The sequence below is a fragment of the Diabrotica virgifera genome, chromosome 1 (assembly GCF_917563875.1).
Source record: "Diabrotica virgifera virgifera chromosome 1, PGI_DIABVI_V3a".
Lineage (NCBI taxonomy): Eukaryota > Metazoa > Arthropoda > Insecta > Coleoptera > Chrysomelidae > Diabrotica > Diabrotica virgifera.
Genome location: NC_065443.1, coordinates 8115767 through 8135323, shown reverse-complemented (window position 1 = coordinate 8135323; position 19557 = coordinate 8115767). Strand labels below are relative to the sequence as shown.

The following is a 19557-nucleotide window of genomic DNA, read 5'->3' as shown; positions in this document are numbered from 1 at the left end:
CACCAAACAAAGACACCACAGCTAAATGGTAAGCCTACAGTTATTATTGGTGACTTCAATAGCCACAGTACATCCTCGGGTTATAGAGAAAGCAATCAGAATGGAAAGCTGGACTGAAAATAACGCACTGACAACTTAACGGACTTAATAAATCCAATCCATACCTAATATTTGCAAATAATGATATTAGTAACTTGTGCGTCAAAAGGCTCCTTAACCCAATCCCAACTGGCTCCTTAACCCAATCCCAAGTGGTCAAGAAAGGCCATCCCGATGAGATTTAGAACCAACTATATCCCTGGAATGATTGAGAACAACTGCAAACTATACGAAACCTACTGCAGTTATGTGATGAGAACCACCTACCTCTAACAACGATTTAAGCAGGCGAAGACATAGTTTCGGTAATATCAGAAAAGCCTGGAAATTAATAGAAAGAAAAAGCCTATTAACTTGAATGTTTGGGGTAAATTAATGATTTTCCCACTCAGATAATCAATAAGTAGGTATAATATGGTATAGTTAAATGACTAAGCTTACAACTTTGGTTAAAGTATGAACAAAGAAAAGTGCCAGTTGTGCCACCAAGAAGGCGGGAAATGTAAATACGATAATAATAATGATAATGAAGATAAACTATGAAATTAAACATTTATTTAAACATATGTAAACCAAACATATACTTTACCTGATTTAGCCTTTCATTTTCGTTTTTCTCGTTGTTTACTTATTTTTGTCATTTCGTTTCTGTCAGGATGATCTAAATATAAACAGATATTCTTCTTGAAGAATACACATAAACTATTCTCACACAGTATCGAACGTTAAAGCTTCACTAAATCCAATCTATTCATTACAACCACAGACAAAAAGTTTTATTTATGAAGGTTCAGGAAGGAGATAGGAACACCGGAAGTCACATTACTTTTCTCAAATAAAAAAATATATAACTTTATATATATAACTTATCAATAAACAAAACTAACTTAACATCACAATTTTCTTCTCGGAATGTAACTGAGCGTTTGGAAAGACAAAATTCTTCATACTCTCGTTCAGTTCCTCCAAGGCCAGTTGCGCTTGCAGCCTCATCACATCGTCTTTATCCGAACTGTAGATCTGTTTTAAAGTCCGGTAAACGGGTAAGATATCTTCTTTGAAAAACGAAATTATTTCTTGATCTAATCCTATGAAGAGTTGTCTGATGACCGAAACGGCTGCCCTTCGTGCCTGTGGTGATTTATCGGTTGATATAACGGCGTGAACACAAGACAGCACCTATTATATAAAAAAAAGTTTATTAGAACAATCTGGGGAAAGTTCCAATATTGTGGCTACAATTAGTGTTAGCGGTGAAACAATAAAGGGGAAGCATTTGTTAAGATAAACTAACAAAACAACGTTCATTCGCAAAGAAATTATAGTGGCAAAGGAGATCTGGACGACTACACTTTGCACCGAAGCTGAAAACCTATATAAACTCAGCGATAGCTTCAATCTTCACAAGAAAATTACGATACTAATATCTTCAGCAAAAAACAAGTCACTGGTATACATAATGACCGAGATTAACAAATAATGGACCCTCGCAATATACTCAATACTTGAAATTTTTGAAATGTGGTGCCTGCGCCAAATGTTTAGAATATTATGAAAGGACAGAGTCAGAAATGAGGAAATATTAAGAAGAGCGGCCTTACAGGATAGGGAACTTTTTGATTATGTAAAAAGTAAGAAAAAGGACACACATTACGGGAACAATACACTTTTCATGAACTGGTACTCGAAGGAAAGATAGAGTTTAAAAGAGGTCTAGGCCTGTAAAAAGATGTCATGACTGAACTCATAGCAATGAAATGCTTGCAATGCTGCTAAAAATAAAAAAATTCAATAATGACTATCTAACATATAGACTAAGAGCCGCTATAGGTGAAATTTCTTAATCATTTTAGGCACGACGGGACCCTATAACTTAAATAGTAGAACCTAAAAGAAAACGTTGGAACACTGTGCCGTCACTTTTCAGTGGCACATGCGTCGACAGTGGACGGGATACACTTATGGACGGGATAAATAAATTAAAAGTTACCCTCCCTTACTAACAGAATTAAATTTTTTTATTTTTTTAAGTTCTATGTCATTAACACATAGGATTCAGCGTAATTTTAACCCACCACCCCCTTCCCCCTGCCCCCACCGTCAAAAACTTCATTTTTCGTTTTTATTATTTTTTGGTGGGATGCAATCAATTTTAAAATTTCAAAAAATTCACACGCATATCTGAGGCTTTTATAAAACATGACTATTTTTTATAGACCCATAGGTAGAGTGTACATAACCTCAAAAAATTAAAAGAAATTTTTTTTTCAAAAAAGCGTATAACTTTTTTTGGGGAATAGCTGTAGGTCTAATTTTTTCTTAATTTTGTGTGTTTTATCAAACACTATATTTTTAATTTTTTTCAGATTTTTCCGTAAGCCTCCCCACCTTCAAAAATCCGAAAAACTGTTTTTTGGGGGGTTTTGGTGGATTTTCCCTGTTTTATAGACTTCACAATATGTCGAATCAATTTTATTCTTATAGGTTATATGTAACTTGAAGTAACTGAGTCCTTTAGTATATTTAAAAATCAGAAAAACACGTTCAAACCCCCCAAAACCCCCTTAAAAAACTGTTTTTTGGATTTTTGAAGGTGACCAGCGTTACAGAAAAATCTGAAAAAAATTAGAAATATAGTGTTTGATAAAATACACAAGACTAAGAAAAAATGAGATCTGCAGCTATCCCCGAAAAAAAGTTATATACTTTTTTCCAAAAAAAAATTAAAAATTTTTTTGAGGTTATGTAAACTCAACCTACAGGTCTATAAAAAATAGACGTGTTTTATAAAAGCCTTAACTATGCTTGTGAATTTTTTGAAATTTTAAAATTGATTGCATCCCCCCCAAAAAAATAAAATCGAAAAATAAAGTTTTTGATGGTGGGGGCAGGGAGAAGGAGGTGGTGGGTTAAAATTACGATGAATCTTATGTCTTAATCACATAGAACTTAAAAAAATGAAAAAAATTAAATTCTGGTAATGAGGGAGGGTATTTTTTAATTTATATATCCCGTCCATACGTGGAAAGTTTGATGCGCCACTGTAGACGCATGTGCCACTGAAAAGTGACGGCACAGTGCTCAAACGTTTTCTTTTAGGTTCTACTATTTAAGTTATAGGGTCCCGTCGTGCCTAAAATGATTAAGAAATTTCACCTATAGCGGCTCTTAGTCTAATAGCACTTGGTAAGACAATATAGGGTGGACGCCTATGTAGTAGTGATGTTGACAAAGTAACTATTCGTTACAAAGTACTCGTTACTTACGAATACCGAAAGTAACGCTTACTATACAGAGAGGCAGATCGTTACTTTGATTACTCTGATTACTTCGTTACTTCTTACTAATCGTATCAAAGCTAGTAACGACTATTGTATCTACTTTGATTATTCTGATTACTTCGTTACTTCATACCAATCGTATTAGAGCGAGTAACGACTATTGTATTTACTTTGATTACTCTGATTACTTCGTTACTTCGTACCAATCGTATCAGAGCGAGTAACGACTATTGTATTTACTTTGATTGCTTTGATTTATTACTCTGATTACTCGTACCAATCGTAACAGAGCGAGTAACGACTATTGAATCTACTTTTAATACTCTCGATTACTTCGTACTTCGTGAAGGTCGTTGTTATATCCGAATACCTACACAAAATACCTACCTACTAAGAAATACGATTATAGATATGATTACCGGTACTCAAATACAAAAGTAACAAAAGTAATCATAGTAATCAAAGTAACGAATACTGTAAATGTTTACTTTATACTATTCGCGGTGTGCAAGTACTTGGAAGGGATACGAGAAACGATCATGCGCGAATAGCGGAGAAATATTGCAACTTTCTTAACTAATTCATATTGTCAGTTGAAATTGTCAAATTGACGTACATTTCATACCTACTGTCGTTGAAGAAGAAAAATTATATATTGCTCCACAATATTGATATGATATTCAATTATTATATAAAGGTAAATTTAATTAATTGTATTTTGCTTGTAGTACTGCATTTTAATAACTAATTTTATTTACTACATACAATTGTTTACGTTTTAATAGCATAACCTGAATCTTATTTTTTCTTCTTATTATTTTTTTGGACTATGGCCTTGACAATTATCCAGTAACCAGGACTAATATAATTGGCCAATATAATTAAAAGTGCGAATAAAGTTGCAGAGCGTAGAAACCAGATGTCGCTTTGCCGAACTTGCACGGTCCCAATACAAAATACCAACCTACTGAGAAATACGATTCTCGATATGATTACCGGTACTCAAATACAAAAGTAATCATAGTAATCAAAGTAACGAATACTGTGAATGATTACTTCATACAAAATACCCACTTAATGAAAAATACGATTCTCGATATGATTACCGGTACCCAGTACTCAAATACAAAAGTAACAAAAGTAATCAAAGTAACGAATACTGTAAATGATTACTTTATACAAAAGTAATGATTTGTAACGAATACTCGAAAGTATGTAACTATAATCAACATCACTACTATGTAGGCTACGTAGGCCTACGTAGAAATGCACGGCACCTTAAGAAGAAGAATGAAGGACTAAAAATGACAAAAATTAGAATTGGCAAAATGATTTTTTGAAGAAATTGGTTAAGAAGCGTATAAATACATATTTCCAAAAAATATTTGATAGCACGCAGAAACACAGACAAAATAGCACAAGGGTTAAAGATTATTGATCCCAACAACAATATTGTTTATACTGCCATTAAACGCAAAAAAATATATAATCCGATATTAGCAACAAATCGGACGTCTTTTTCATATTATATCATTACAAACCCGTTTTATACTACAAAGAAAACAGTTTTATATAAAAAATTATATTGTTATGTACACATAACTGTGTAACAGTAAAATCACGACAGCCTAAGGGGAACCGTGATTATTAAGGCGTGAATACATACCGAAGACTTCGAAAAAAACCATCGAAAATTTATAATTTTTGTTGGTATTACGTGATCTGCGGTTAGCCGTAGAGAATCCTACCGATTATTATTTGATCGTGATTAAAACAACTTTATTATTTGATTGTTGCGCTGTGGCAAAACGGTTTAAAACTGACTTCTTCGGGTAGAACTAAACACACTTAGGTACATATACTTGTTTTAGTTTTAGAACGTTTCGGTCATTCAGAAATAAATTTTTTTTAAGAGGTATGAACGTTTCATTAAAAAAAATTAAATACGACAATAGGGAACTTGCATAAAATTTTAAATTCGACAAAATTGTTATAAATCACAACGGAACATAATTTAAAACATGTAAATATTAAAGATAAAAAACGTTGTTTTTGTGTTCCGTTTGGCCCCTAAAGACGATTCTAAATTCAAATTATTCATTATTCACTTTTACGCTCTACACAAGTTTTACAGCTGATTTCCTAACTGGAGAAGAATCTACAATCGCAACATTCGCAGATGACACTGCAATTCTGGTAAAAACCCAGATCCCATACACGCAGCTGAAATATTGCAACAAAACATACATCTAGTTGAAATATGGGCTAAGAAATGGAAGATAAAGATCAACGAAGCAAAATCAATTAACGTAGTATTCACTAAATGTCACAAAGAAACACCGAATATCCTAATGCATAACAAGAATATTCCTAAAAATGATACTGTAAAATATCTCGGATTACACCTTGATCAGGGGCTAACATGGAGAACACACATCTGGACGAAGAGGAAGCAATTAGGAATAAAATACAAAAAACACTACTGGTTACTCGGCCGAAAATCCACCTTATCTCTATCTAACAAAATATTAGTGTATAAAGCAATTATCCGGCCCATCTGGACATAAGGGATTGAACTGTGGGGAACTGCAGGAGACAGCAACCTAGCAATACTGGAGCGGTTTCAATCCAAGGTTCTTCGTGCTATCACAAATGCACCGTGATTCAGTCCAAATGCAGACATTTACAGGGACTTGAAGATCGAGACAGTGAAGCAGATGATCATCAAATGCAGTGATAAATATTTCAAACGACTGGAAAAGCACCACAACGAATTAGCAGTGAATTTATTGGACAACTCTACACAAATAAATAGACTGAAAATTAGAACTCCTCTTGAGTGGCCATTTAGTACAGAAGTGTTTTAAAGTGTTTTAAGGTTTCAAGTGAAAATAAATGACTTAGTGTAGTTATTAGTAACAAACCTACTAGGAGTTGATAGTCATTGGACTAAAACTCCTCTCACATTTGTTCGTTCAACAAAAATGCTTAGTGTTACTTTTTTTGTGATGTAACAGATTGTATTTAAAAACAAATAAAAAAAAAAAGAATGTGTGTGTACTTTGTACGCACGTAAGAAGTTACACTTCTATTATAATATAATTTCAACGAAATAAATATACCTACTTAACAGTTACAACACAAAAAATTAACAATAATTACAAAAAATGAGCCAAAACTTAACAATGCCAAATATTAAAAAAAAAAAAAGAAAAAAATATGAATCGTCCGGGATTTGAACCCGCAATCTCGCGATTTTTTGATCTCTGGTCCAATGCTCTACCAACAAGGCCATCAAGCCGCATGCACTTACCTTTCAGATATACATAATTATACATCACGGTGACAAGTGAAATATAAAAATAGATGTTTTATTATTTTACGCCCAAGGAAGACAAATCCAAAGACACAAAATTATAATAAAAAACCTTTTAAACCACCTTTTTCAAATTGCGCAAGTTGTATTATTAATATTAATGTTAATAAATGAAATATAAATATTTTGACGTTTCACAATTTCACAATTCACTTTTAACTGCAGTGCCTTAAAAATTTTAAAGCACTAGTGCCTTAAAGTAGCATTTTTAACGCTCCTATGGAGTCCTAAAAATTGCATTTTTAACACGTTTGTAGAAAAATATATTTAAAAACACTAATATATTCTTTCCACACCTTTTCTGGACTGATACATACATAAATTAAAACATTTTTAAGTATAACTTCAAAAATATAATATGAAAACTATTTAAAAAGGCAGCATAACTATTAACTAACCTTTGTTGTTTCTCTTCCCACAAATTTTAAAACGCGACAACCATACATAACCAAACCGTCAACCGTCCAAACCACAGCTGCGCTACAGCTTCCATATTGGATAATTTTTGACATGCCATTTAAACATCCAATCAGAACAAAGTTATAATGCTCATGCGCCGGGATCTAGGTTTTAACATATAAAAATTCACCCCCATATCGCGCGTAAAGAAGTATAACTTCAAAAAATCGAAAAGTATTGCTTTCAAGGCCACTTACCTCGGTGAACATCGATCCCAGTTTGTATCCCAATACTTGACAAATTTCGCCCAGATTTGATAAACTGGATGCTCGTATCAAATCGTCTTCGTCTCGTGTTCCCATCAGGAACGTATTTAACAGGGTTGATTTGTACTTTGGAGCCATTTCGCCTAAAATTAAGCTCAAAAATTAGATCTTCTAAAGAAGGGATGAAAAATAATTTAGTGCTGTTAGAGCTGTCAAAGCATACCTCGGATATCACAACCATCAGATCTTTATCTGGCCTCAGATCACATCACACTTATCGCGAGGATTACACTCACACTTACAAACATTAAAAGACATAAAAAATTCCTCCAATACACGCAAAAAAGCTTAAAGAATCCAACATAAGAGAATGCCTTCAACATGAACTGCATATGAACTCTAGCAAACTAAACAGAGACACCAATGATATTGACGAGCACTGGGATCGATTAAAACATTGTCTACTGGAACAGTATTAAGAAATAATACTAAAGACATCCGCAAGAGGAAAAGAGGAATGGATGAATGGAGATATTCAATATTATTGAACAACGCAGGCAATGTAAGAACAAAAGATAAAAATAAATACAGGGCTTCAAAAGCTGAAATACCTGGGGCATGTTATGCGTAATGAGAGATACAAGATACAACATACTTCAATTAATTATACAAGGGAAAATCCAGGGCAAGAGAAGTGTAGGAAGGAGAAGAATCTCATGGTTGCGTAACTTGAGGGAATGGTACGGATGCACATCAACCGAATTATTCAGAGCAGCAGCATCTAAGATCAGAATAGCCATGATGGTTGCCAACCTCCGTCGCGGAGATGGCACGTAAAGAAGAAGAAGATTAGCCACGAGATCAGGAAGATGACAAAGCAGGCAAAAAAATACTTTGACGAGAAATGCACAGACATCGAGGACCTTCAAAAAAGATACAATATAATTTAATCTACACAAGAAAGTTAAACCAATGGCAGGACTAAGAAAACAAATCTCACTGTAGTATAAAAATAGTTGAAAGACTGACACGTTTGTACACACTTGAATGAATAAAGGAAATGAAAATGTAGTATGTCAAAGTGTGTAAATAATTTATTTCTTTAGCTGAGCGCTTTGTACATAACCGTTATCATCGGAGTTAATGCTAAAATAAAAAGAGATCTTGTAAGAAAAAGAAGTACAAAACTCTTTTTTTACTTACGTCAAATAGTAAAAAGTACCGCCACATTGAGGTGTAATCATGTGCATCTTATCAATATAAATGTGATTTTTGATTGCAAATGCTAATTGCTTTGTCCTCCGTACAACACCAAACAGTAAAAAACAGAAAAAAGGCAACATACACGTTGCACAAACACATAAAAACTTTTTTCATGGTATGGGTGTAGGTATCACCCATCCATTCTTGGCCTAGTAGAGACAGCTGACTGACAAAATCGGATATTCAAATCTGCTTTTATCTGTTCTGCGTTGACGTTTAACAGATAAAAGCAGATTTGAATATCCGACTTTGTCAGTCAGCTGTCTCTACTAGGCCAAGAATGGATGGGTGATACCTACACCCATACCATGAAAAAAGTTTTTATGTGTTTGTGCAACGTGTATGTTGCCTTTTTTCTGTTTTTTACTGTTTGGTGTTGTACGGAGGACAAAGCAATTAGCATTTGCAATCAAAAATCACATTTATATTCATAAGATGCACATGATTACACCTCAATGTGGCGGTACTTTTTTACTATTTGACGTAAGTAAAAAAAGAGTTTTGTACTTCTTTTTCTTAAAGATCTCTTTTTTTATTTTAGCATTAGCTCCGATGATGACGGTTATGTCGAAAGCGCTCAGCTAAAGAAATAAATTATTTACACACTTTGACATACTACATTTTCATTTCCTTTATAAAATCTCACTGGTGCACTTCTGGATAGACACGGGATACGGGATTACACGGATGAGAAGGTACAACGCTGGGCAAAATATATCAACGAACTGTTCGATGATGAACGAGGAGGGGACCTGGAAAACAGAACTTAATTCAGAAAAAATAGGTCCAGATATTACAAAATAAGAAATATTATACGCATTAAAAACAATGAAGAGTAGAGGGAGGTGGGGGGAAATCGTGGATCTGACATGCTTCATATCGAAATGCTAGAAATTATACATGAAAAGCACATTAATATCTTACTGACACTGACCAAATTTATAGCTCAGGTTTAGTACCGAAAGACTGGTGAACGTCGATCTTTATGTGCCTCCTAAGAAAAAAACGCAAGACATTAATGATATAGAATTTTGGTTTCGCAAAGGCCTAGGAATGCGCGAGGCTCTTTTTTTTCACTAATATACCGATACAAAGGTGCCTGGACGTCAATCAAGATTTATATGCGTATTTTATTGGCTGTAATAAAGCATTTGATAAAGTACAACATGAACAATTAATGAATGTCCTGCAATCAAAGAAGATAGACTACAATGACCTCAGGATCATATCGAATTTATACTATAAACAGAGATCAAAAGTACGTGTCAACGAACAGCTGTCAGAAGACATTGAAAATAGATGTAGGGTGAGGCAGGGATGGTTTTCGGCTCTCATGCATCAGTCTTTCAGGACGAGATCTTTGCGATCCTGGTATGTGCTCAAGAGATTACAGACAGGGCTTACTCAGGCAGGACCATGTCTATCTGCTCTGACAGCCAGGCAGCCCCAATGGCTTTGGAAGCACCCAAGATCAGCTCTAAGCTGGTTCTTGAGTGCAAGAGAGCACTGGATGATGTTGCTCTTATCAACAGGGTTAGGTTGGTATGGGTACCGGGACACAGGTGTGGAAGGCAACGAATGGGCTGACGACCTATCAAGACGGGGCTCATCTCTGCCTGTGGACCCGAACCTGTGGTTGGGGTGCTCTTCAGTACTGGTCGGGGTAGTCTCAGGGAGATTCTTCTGCGGAGGTTCCTGAGCTCCTGGGCCAGTTGTGGAGGCTTGCGACAGGCTATACTCCACATAGTGGGGCCATCCAAAAGTCTCAGAGCCCAACTGCTTCTTCTAGATCGTATAAAAATGCTCCCTGTTGGTCAGTATGCTCACCGGCCACTGTAGACTCTGACGGCATCTTAATAGACGGCAGATCCTGTGATAGGCATCTATGCAGCCGAGCCAGGTGAGGGAGTTGCCTTTTAAGAGACTTGTAGCTTTCTGTGAGGCCATAAGGTCTCTGGGGGATTAGACATTCGGGGTGGCGTCGGCAGGAGCTCAGATCTGCAGACCCTGCTGATTCTGACAGACATGGGAGCCCGGTGCAGCCTGGGCCCCAAAAACGCCGAAGACCAGGTTCATATGGACTTGGTCCGTAAGATATGGATGATACAACGGACCAGTCGTAGGAGGTTTAAGTGTCTGAAGGGCTCCCAAGTGGGCCTTGCACCGATGTACCATAACCATAATTCAGGTAGGGATGCATATTGTCGCCAATTTTTTAATGCCTACTCGGACGAGCAAGAACATCAAGAAATCCCCTTCCTAAAAGCAAACACGTCAGTCAATCATCAAACAAAACATCAATAGAGTTGTAATAGATCCCAGATAAGTTTAAATGGGTTAATGTAGTCACCAACGACCTAATTGACAACTAACTGTGACAAGAAGATAATGAAATATAAATATAGGAATATACAAAGACAGTTAAAGTTTTAAATACCTAGTAAATTACATATTATTTATCTACCTACAATTTATAACGGAATAACCAACCATTAATTAACGGCGCAAAGCTAAAAAGGCGTGTAATCTACTGTGTGAATCGTATAATTTTGTACATTTCTTCCAATTAAATTGTTAATCTTGTTGGGAAAAATTACATAAGAGAATCCGCTTAGAGTGACGACGAAAACAAATAAAAATACGCATTCTGTTCATTGTCTTTCCGTTAAATGTCATTTTCATTTTATTATTTCCCAGTTAGCCCGTGGGAAACCACTTTAATGAATAATAAATGTATTCATTAAATGACTCCGAGCTTCGATGTAATTAAAAATAAACATAGTTTATAGCTACCATGGCTTAATACATACGTCAAAGAGCTAGCACATAGAATGATTAAATATTAAAAGAAATAGCGCAAAAAAGTTTAAAAATTAGTCGTTTAACGGCAAAAACTGAAATTCTTAATTGAATATACCGCTATGAAAACAGCTAACGCAAGTTATAAGAAGAACAACTTTTACAAAAAACCCTCGGGTCCACTTTTCACGCAATTAACACTTTCAATACTACACTCAGGTGCAAAAAAATCGATCCACTGAAAATTTGAACATTTTGGATGTCTCGAATTTCCTAAACCTGTTGACCGATTTAAGTAATTTTTTTACCATGTTATAGCCTTATTCATTAACAATACCGCTGTAATAATATTGTTGCTAGACAGGTAAACTGTCATTGTATACCGGGTGTACGAATCAATCTGTGTTTTTTCTCAAAGTTCGCATCACCCTGTGGACTATTCTAGCGCTTATAAAATACTGAAATTAAAACCCAACTATAGCCTCAGGTTTTCTTAACATTCTGTTTTTAGATTCATTCGCTTAGGTTAGATAATAAAAAATTTAGGTACTTTAACAACTGGCCATGTTCTTCATCAGTACAGGGTGTTTCTAAATAAGTGCGACAAACTTTAAGGGGTAATTTTACATGAGAAAATAATGACAGTTTGCTTTATGATCATATGTCCGCAAACGCTTCGTTTCCGAGATACGGGATGTTCAATTTTTTTACAAACTGACGATTTATTTATTGCTTTAAAACCAGTTAAGATATGAAAATCAAATTTGGTGGCTTTTAAGACGCATATTTGTTGACATACAATTAAGAATTTTATATTCACCATTGGCGTGCATACGGGTAATATGATCGGTCATAATACCCCTTTGCGCGCTAATGGTGGATATTAAATTCTTAATTGTATGTCAAAAAATGTGCAATAACTACCTCTTAAAACCCACCAAATTTGATTTGCATATCTCAACTGGTTTTAAAGCAATAAATAAATCGTCAGATTGTAAAAAAATTAACATCCCGTATCCCGGAAATGAAGCGTTTGCGGACATATGATTATAAAGCAAACTGTCATTATTTTCATGTGTAAAATTACCCCTTAAAGTCTGCCGCACTTATTTCAAAACACCCTGTACTGATGACGAACATGGCTAGTTGTTAAAATGCCTAACTTTTTTATTATCCAACATAAGCTAATGAATCTAAAAACAAAATGTTAAGAAAACCTGAGGCTATAGTTGGTTTTTAATTTCAGTATTTTATAAGCGCTAGAATAGTCCACAGGGTGATGCGAACTTTGAGAAAAAACATAGTTTGATTCGTACACCCTGTGAATTGGGATACACAGCATCTCAGTAAACATCATATTAAAAATAAACCTTTTAATAATTAAATGCCCGTGGTAATGTTTGTTTTTAATAAATACGATTAACCTAGTTTTTGCATCGATGCATGCTAGTATTTGATACAAGGTCGAGTTGCAATAATATTCAGTGGGTGTTTATTAACAGTCAGCACTTTTGAATCACGTTCACCTTGGCTTACCAAAACAGTAAATAAACAATAATCGACTTTAATTATATTTTTACGAGAACAGATAAATCAATTAGCAGTTAAGATTCCAGGGGGTAACATCGATTTCAAGTAAATACTATACCACCAGTTACTTTCTGTGATATATTTAACGTGTAAATAAATGTATTAACAACGAACGATATTTACTACATCAACCCTCATAGTCGGGGTAACCACCCCTAAGTATCCAGGGTGGCTCAGAAGACAGGAGCCACCATATACACCATAGCCACCATATATACAATGACAGTGTATCTGTCTAGCATTTTCAGCGAATATGCCATATTAGTAGTAGCTTCGCAGAGCATCCAAGCAACAGACAGAAGGTTGATAATTTTCAAACCTCTTCTATCTCTGCGATGGCAAATACAACACGAAAATTTAAGATTGAGATAATAGGCAATGTAACTGATTTTTCAAAACCAAAGGTTCCATACACATTGTAAATCACCCACAGCTCGTTCTGTATCGTCTGATAAAGAAGTAGTTAAACACCGAGAAAACTGATTATTAAAATTAAACTAAATAAATGCCTTAAATATGGTTAAATTTACCTAACATCTTGCTGACTTTAACAAGAACTTCTCCCAGCTTCATCCTAGATTCGGAACTATCCTCTACGTCTTTTCTGTTAGAGTCTGAATATTCATCGCACAATACTTTTAGTACAGTATCCGGAAATACGTCAGCCATCGCTGCAAGTCCGTTTATGGAGGATAAATATATAAACGAATCTTTGTTGGTCAAGTTTTGCTGAAAGAAAGAGATAGGTACTGAAAGAAAAAGTATTCTGATACAACTAGTATCGCTTCAAATGAAAACGATTTTAGGTCAAGTAAATGACCTTGACAGAAGTTAAGATTTGACTTTACCCAAAACTGAAAGAAATTCAAACCTAGATTATGAATACTTAGAAACAGAACTAGAGAGATCATTGGTGATATGAACCAGATACTAGAAAGATGGGCTGAAAATTTTGAGGAGAGACTAAATATAAGAAGTGAGATGAGGTTGCAAGAAGCAGATATCCAGCTCAAACGCATGGAAGACAAAAGAGAGAGAGAGAGAGATATATTCCAAGAGAGAAGTGATCAAAGCAATACAAAAATTGAAAAAAAAAACAAAGCTCCTGCAGCAGTCGGCTCAGCCTTCTGAGCTTTTAAAACCTGGCCCAAAAATCCAACTTTTTGTAAAAGTAGGCTAGTAGAACTGATTTGGAAGCAGGTACATCTACCAGAAGACGTAAAGGAAGAAGAAACGTAGGTAGAATTGTAAAGGTCCCGTCATTTGGGAAGGCATTAATTTGCATATTGTTGCACTTGTATAGAAGCAAAATTTGAAGTTTCTTCCTAAGCCACGTCTTAGCGTTAAATAATTTCAATACTCAGTAATCAAATTTCAATGTCAGTAACTAATCACAAACTTGCAGACAATTCTTAAACCATTTTTAGATGCGCCATAATATGCAAATTAGTGCCTTCCCAAATGACAAGACGTCTACCTATTCACAAGAAAGGGGATCAAACAATTTGTGATAACTATAGAGGGGTTATCCTCCTAAACGTAACTATTTCTCAAAGAAAAATCAACTATCCATCAAATATTCCTTCTAAGACAAGCTTTGAAAAAACATAAGAGTATGAAATAATTGATCCTCGCCATTTGTTTATGGATTTTAGATGTGCCTATGTAATGGTTAAACGATTCTTTCAGAAAATACAATCCGTCATTAACAAGTGCCTACTTATTATACTGAGAATATTTTGGCCAAACAAAATCACTAGTGACGAATTGTGGAGACTAACAAATGAAGAAAGGATAGAACATACAATAAAAAAACGGAAATGGAAGTAGATATGACACACCTTGCGAAAACCAGCAACAAATACTTCTAGACAAGCTCTACATTACAATGTTCAAGGCAAAAGAAGAAAGGGAAGACCATCTTATACGTGGAAAAGAACAATAGAAAAAGAACTTAAAGAAAATAAAAAGGTAAAGTTTTTAATCCTAATAGCAACATTGATAATATTGAAAAATATTAAAAATATTACTAAAAGATTTTTAAATTGAAAACTTATTGGTCCATTTTCCTGGTAACACCTCCAAGGCTTCTACAATTTGCAAGCCAGATGGATGCTGCAGTGAACACAAAGGGAGGGAATTCTAAAAAGTTGTAATTCACAACCCCCGTCTGCAGCTCGTTAAAGTTCCAACGGAAAATGGACCTAGTTACTCTATAGGAGTAATACTAATATAAACTAAAATAAAAATGTATACCATTTTTATTCAGTTGCAATGCGAAGGCAAAACAATCTTATTTTTCACTTAGAACAGCGAGCGCAGTCCAGCACTCTGAATCGACGATTTTCGACTCTTATTGGAGTCATCATCGGAGAGGCGTAGGCCTGCTGCCCCATCCTGATGATGACTCCAATAAGAGTCGAAAATCGTCGATTCAGAGTGCTGGACTGCGCTCGCTGTTCTAAGTGAAAAATAAGATTGTTTTGCCTTCGCATTGCAACTGAATAAAAATGGTATACATTTTTATTTTAGTTAAAGAAAATAATTTAACATGGAACCAGAGAACAACGACCACAGAGAACATGAAACGGTGCAAAAAAATAGCAGAAAACAGAAGAGAACGGAGAAAACAAGAAGTAAACAAAATTGGACGGGACTCAACAGGTTCATCAAAATAAACAGGCTACGGTGGCTAGATCACTTAGAGAATGAACGAGATGGAGCTGTCCAAATACATTTATAACCAAAGACTGGATGGAGTATGGAAAAGAGGCAGATCCGGGCCCGATTTAAGGACCAGTTGTAGAGCTAATGACGATGAGTATTTTCACATAATTTACAAACTGATGATTACAAACAAAATATTCTAACTATAAACTAAAATTACTATAGAGGCACAATGAAAAAACAGACATCATGTCTATACAAAAAGAAAAAGAAGAAGATAAACTAAAATAACTTACCAGCAATATATTAAGGATGTAATGCTTTCTTTCCATGACATCCGGATCTTTCTTCTCTATTAGTTTACTTAAGCAGATCAATCCGTGCCCTCTAGTAGGAAGTAATGGATCACACACATCTTCCAAAATCTGGTCTAATTCTGTCTTATCTTTGTCTTCTACGATCTTTTGTTTACTTACATCATGTCCTTGTAAAATGTTTAATATGTTTTGAATTATATCTTTAGTTTCCTTGTTTCCCGATTCTTCTTTAATTTGCTTTAAAGGGTTTATTAAAATATCGTAATGAGTATGAGTATTTCTATCAGAAGTCTCTAAAAGGTTCTCGAGAATCATAAGAATGGTAAATACTGCTTGGAAACCTTCAGAATCACAGTCTTCCTTCGTATGTGTAGACAATTTTAAAGTTCTATTTAAAACATTGTAAATATAGTCCACAATAACAGCAGGTTTCTCGTTGAGCTGCTTTTGGACGTCTTTTTCATCAGCTAGTTCAGAAACCAGCTTATATACAACAATTTTCCTTTCAATATACGATGTAGTAATATCTTCTTCTATTCGTACAAGCCCTTCGTTATTTTTTGGAAAATATTTGCTCTCGCTTGAAATACAATTTAGAAGATACCCAAAAAATGACACCAGTAGTTTTGGTTTGCGTTTACATAATTTTAACAGGGCTTCGCAGTTTTCAGAAGGCGAATACTGTACTGAATGTTGAACGTGCCTCAAGGTAATTCTATTGGCTTGTACATCCAATTCGACATCATCTCTAAATGCCAAAATTTCTGAGGACTTCAAGTTAAATAAAATTTGGTCTAAAACATCCAAACTCTTTTCTTGATTGCTTTCAAAAAACAGTAATAAAATATCAGCCAAATCATTATTTACAGTTTTAAAAGATGAGTCTATGGTTATTACAAAGAATCGAAATATTACTGATATAATTTTTGTAAGAAGACTTGAAGGCAAAACATTTTCTTGTGCGTTACTTTCAACAAAAACAGCATGTAACAACCTTGAAGTCAATTTGATGGTTTCTGTTATATCTTCTTTACAGCATTGTTGAGTTTTTTGGGTAAAACACATAAAATGCGTCATAATATTCTTTACAAATATATCACTACACAACCCAACATCCTTTGTGTAAATAATTTTGGTACAGTGGGTGAAGATATTCTCTGCAATAGATTGTTCGGAGCTTTGGTTGTGAAGGAGATCAACAAGTTGTTTACAAATATTTTCTTTAAAGTCTGGAAACTTCATACAATGCAAAATTAGCTTAGAAAAAACATCCAATATCTTCCAATTTTGTGTATTGCTTTCACAATTTTCAAACAGAGCTGATGCTACCGTTTGGACACCCTTTTGGGAGCGAAGAATACTGGTAAGATTTTGGAAAAGGTGTTTTTTAAACCAACTAGGAATTTTAGCATTGAACATCACCATAGTCTCTCTGATAAAAATAGAAGGATGTACAGTTTGTCCTAAATGATTTAATATCTGTAAGAACAATTTTTGTTCCTGTATTAGTTTCTCATAAATTTCTTTGGTCATTGGAGCTGTGGACTCATACGTAGGCTTTTTGACCGGACCATAAGCAATCTGATATAAGGCAGCTAATATAATTTTCAAATTCTCGGGTAAAATGCACAGTCTTAACACTGGTAATTTCATAAATTCTGTCAAGCCAAAAGTTGTACATTTTAGTATGTTGTAACTCCAAAAAATATCTTCTGATACAAAATACCTTGACTGCATATAAAAAGGAAGAGTAGGTATTAACTTTGTTTGGATTCCTATGATAACCACATCATTTATAAAACCTTTCAGATCTTTTGTTTCTTGTACGCTTAAAAACACATCGTCTGCTTTTTCTGATTCTTTTCCCAATGCTTTTATTATGAAGAATGCTAGACATATGTACTTCCATTCTAAATCTACATTATTAGAGAAATTTAGACTTGCTATGTCATATATTTCAGATAAGACATCTTCATGTGTGATTCCTAATTTATTGTAAACTTCATTCAAGCTCGATTCAAGGAAAGATGTGTAACTGCCATCTGTAATGAACAAAAGAACAAAAGGTTTGCACCGAATTATAATGCCAGTTAAATGTTATAGGAAATGTTAATGCTAATCCTTTCATGGAGTGAGGCAAGGCTGTGTTCTCTCTCCTTTCATCTTCAATCTCTACTCTGAAAGAATATTTATCAAAGCTTTACACGACACTGTATACTCTATATGTCAGCCATACCCCTATAGAAAGAGCACTACAACTACCTCGGCACTAAGTATAATAAATAAAGAATGGACCAACAACCAAGGCATAAAAGCACGCATCGGAAAGGCTAGATCCACCTTCAATCAGATGAGGGCCTTCTTCATTCTCTCTTGGTCCAAAAGTAAAAATGTTGCGATGCTACGATTTCTCTGGTGCTACATCTTTTTTATTGTGTTGAATCGTGGACCTTGAATGAAGATATGTGACTGAGTCAGAAATGAGGAGGTCCTCAGAAGAATAAAGAAGAATAGGGAGAGGGAGGTACTGACCACCTTTAAATCTCGACATACTTCGGACACATTATGCGAAATGAATCCAGATATTATGTCCTCCAACAGATCATCCTGCAAGGAAGAATATTTGGAAAGCAAGATTCAGGCAAGACATCCTGGTTGAAGAGCCTCAGAACCTGGTGCAACACAACATCTGTGCAGCTTTTTCGCGCTGCTGCAGATACAATCAAGATTGCCATGCTGATCGTCAACATTAGTCAGGGATGGGTATATCAAGAAGAAGAATGATCAGTTTATAATCTAAATTACTATCTTATATGGATGTAACAGGAACAGGGACCCAGAATAGTGGAAGGCATTAAAGACGCAAGGTAAGATCTAAATAAATAACTAATTTTGAATTGAAATTTAGTCGACAAGGAATGTAAGTTGCCTATATTTGGGGCAAATTTAGTATTTTGTTTATACTTATTGCACCTTATTGTGTCACTGAAACTTAGTTTTACTCTCCTGTAAGAGATATTATGTATTCTTTGGTTTTACACATTACAATTACAAAAGAGATTATTCTACTCCAAAATTTGTCATTATACTACGATTTAGGTTCACAAGGCAATTGAATAAGTGAACTTTTAATGTTTGCATAAAAATGCAAAATATAGGTTATGTTTTAGAATTACTGAAATAATCAAAAGTACTTATAAAAATGAGCAATTACCTTTAATTTCCGCCAAAGCCAGAAGTTTTACACACTCAAGTAACTGGTTTTTGTTCATTTTACACGTATAATATTCACAAAAAACTTAAAAATAAGGATCATTTTAAATTATGTGCACCTCAGACAACTTGTCGCCACAAAATGGCGGGGCGCGGGGAGCTGCCGCTGAGAGTGTATACTACCCCCATAGACGGTATTATATTTATTATTTATTGCTACCCCCTTCCAAAAGTAAAGGATTTGAAAATATATTTCATATGTTAAATTTTTGGTTATTTAATAATAA

At 34.7% G+C, this 19557-nt stretch overlaps 1 protein-coding gene across 1 annotated transcript; it reads right to left on the bottom strand.

Annotated features, from left to right (window-relative positions):
• Positions 1-853: 853 nt before the first annotated feature.
• LOC114329738 (transport and Golgi organization protein 6 homolog) lies at positions 854-19427 on the bottom strand. Its single transcript, XM_028278972.2, has 5 exons — positions 19272-19427; positions 16037-18099; positions 13604-13802; positions 7413-7564; positions 854-1278 (listed from the first exon to the last, which is right to left on the bottom strand). Exons 1-5 carry the CDS (start codon positions 19327-19329, stop codon positions 982-984), a joined length of 2769 nt encoding a protein of 922 aa, XP_028134773.2. The 5' UTR covers positions 19330-19427; the 3' UTR covers positions 854-981.
• Positions 19428-19557: the final 130 nt, after the last annotated feature.

Excerpts from the sequence above, each read along its gene's own strand:
- LOC114329738 (XM_028278972.2), bottom strand. The coding sequence starts at position 19,329 with ATGAACAAAAACCAGTTACTTGAGTGTGTAAAACTTCTGGCTTTGGCG. Across the intron at positions 18,100-19,271 it reads GGCTTTGGCGGAAATTAAAG|ATGGCAGTTACACATCTTTC; the intron begins GTAATTGCTCAT and ends TGTTCATTACAG. Across the intron at positions 7,565-13,603 it reads TAAAGTCAGCAAGATGTTAG|GCGAAATGGCTCCAAAGTAC; the intron begins GTAAATTTAACC and ends GCTTAATTTTAG.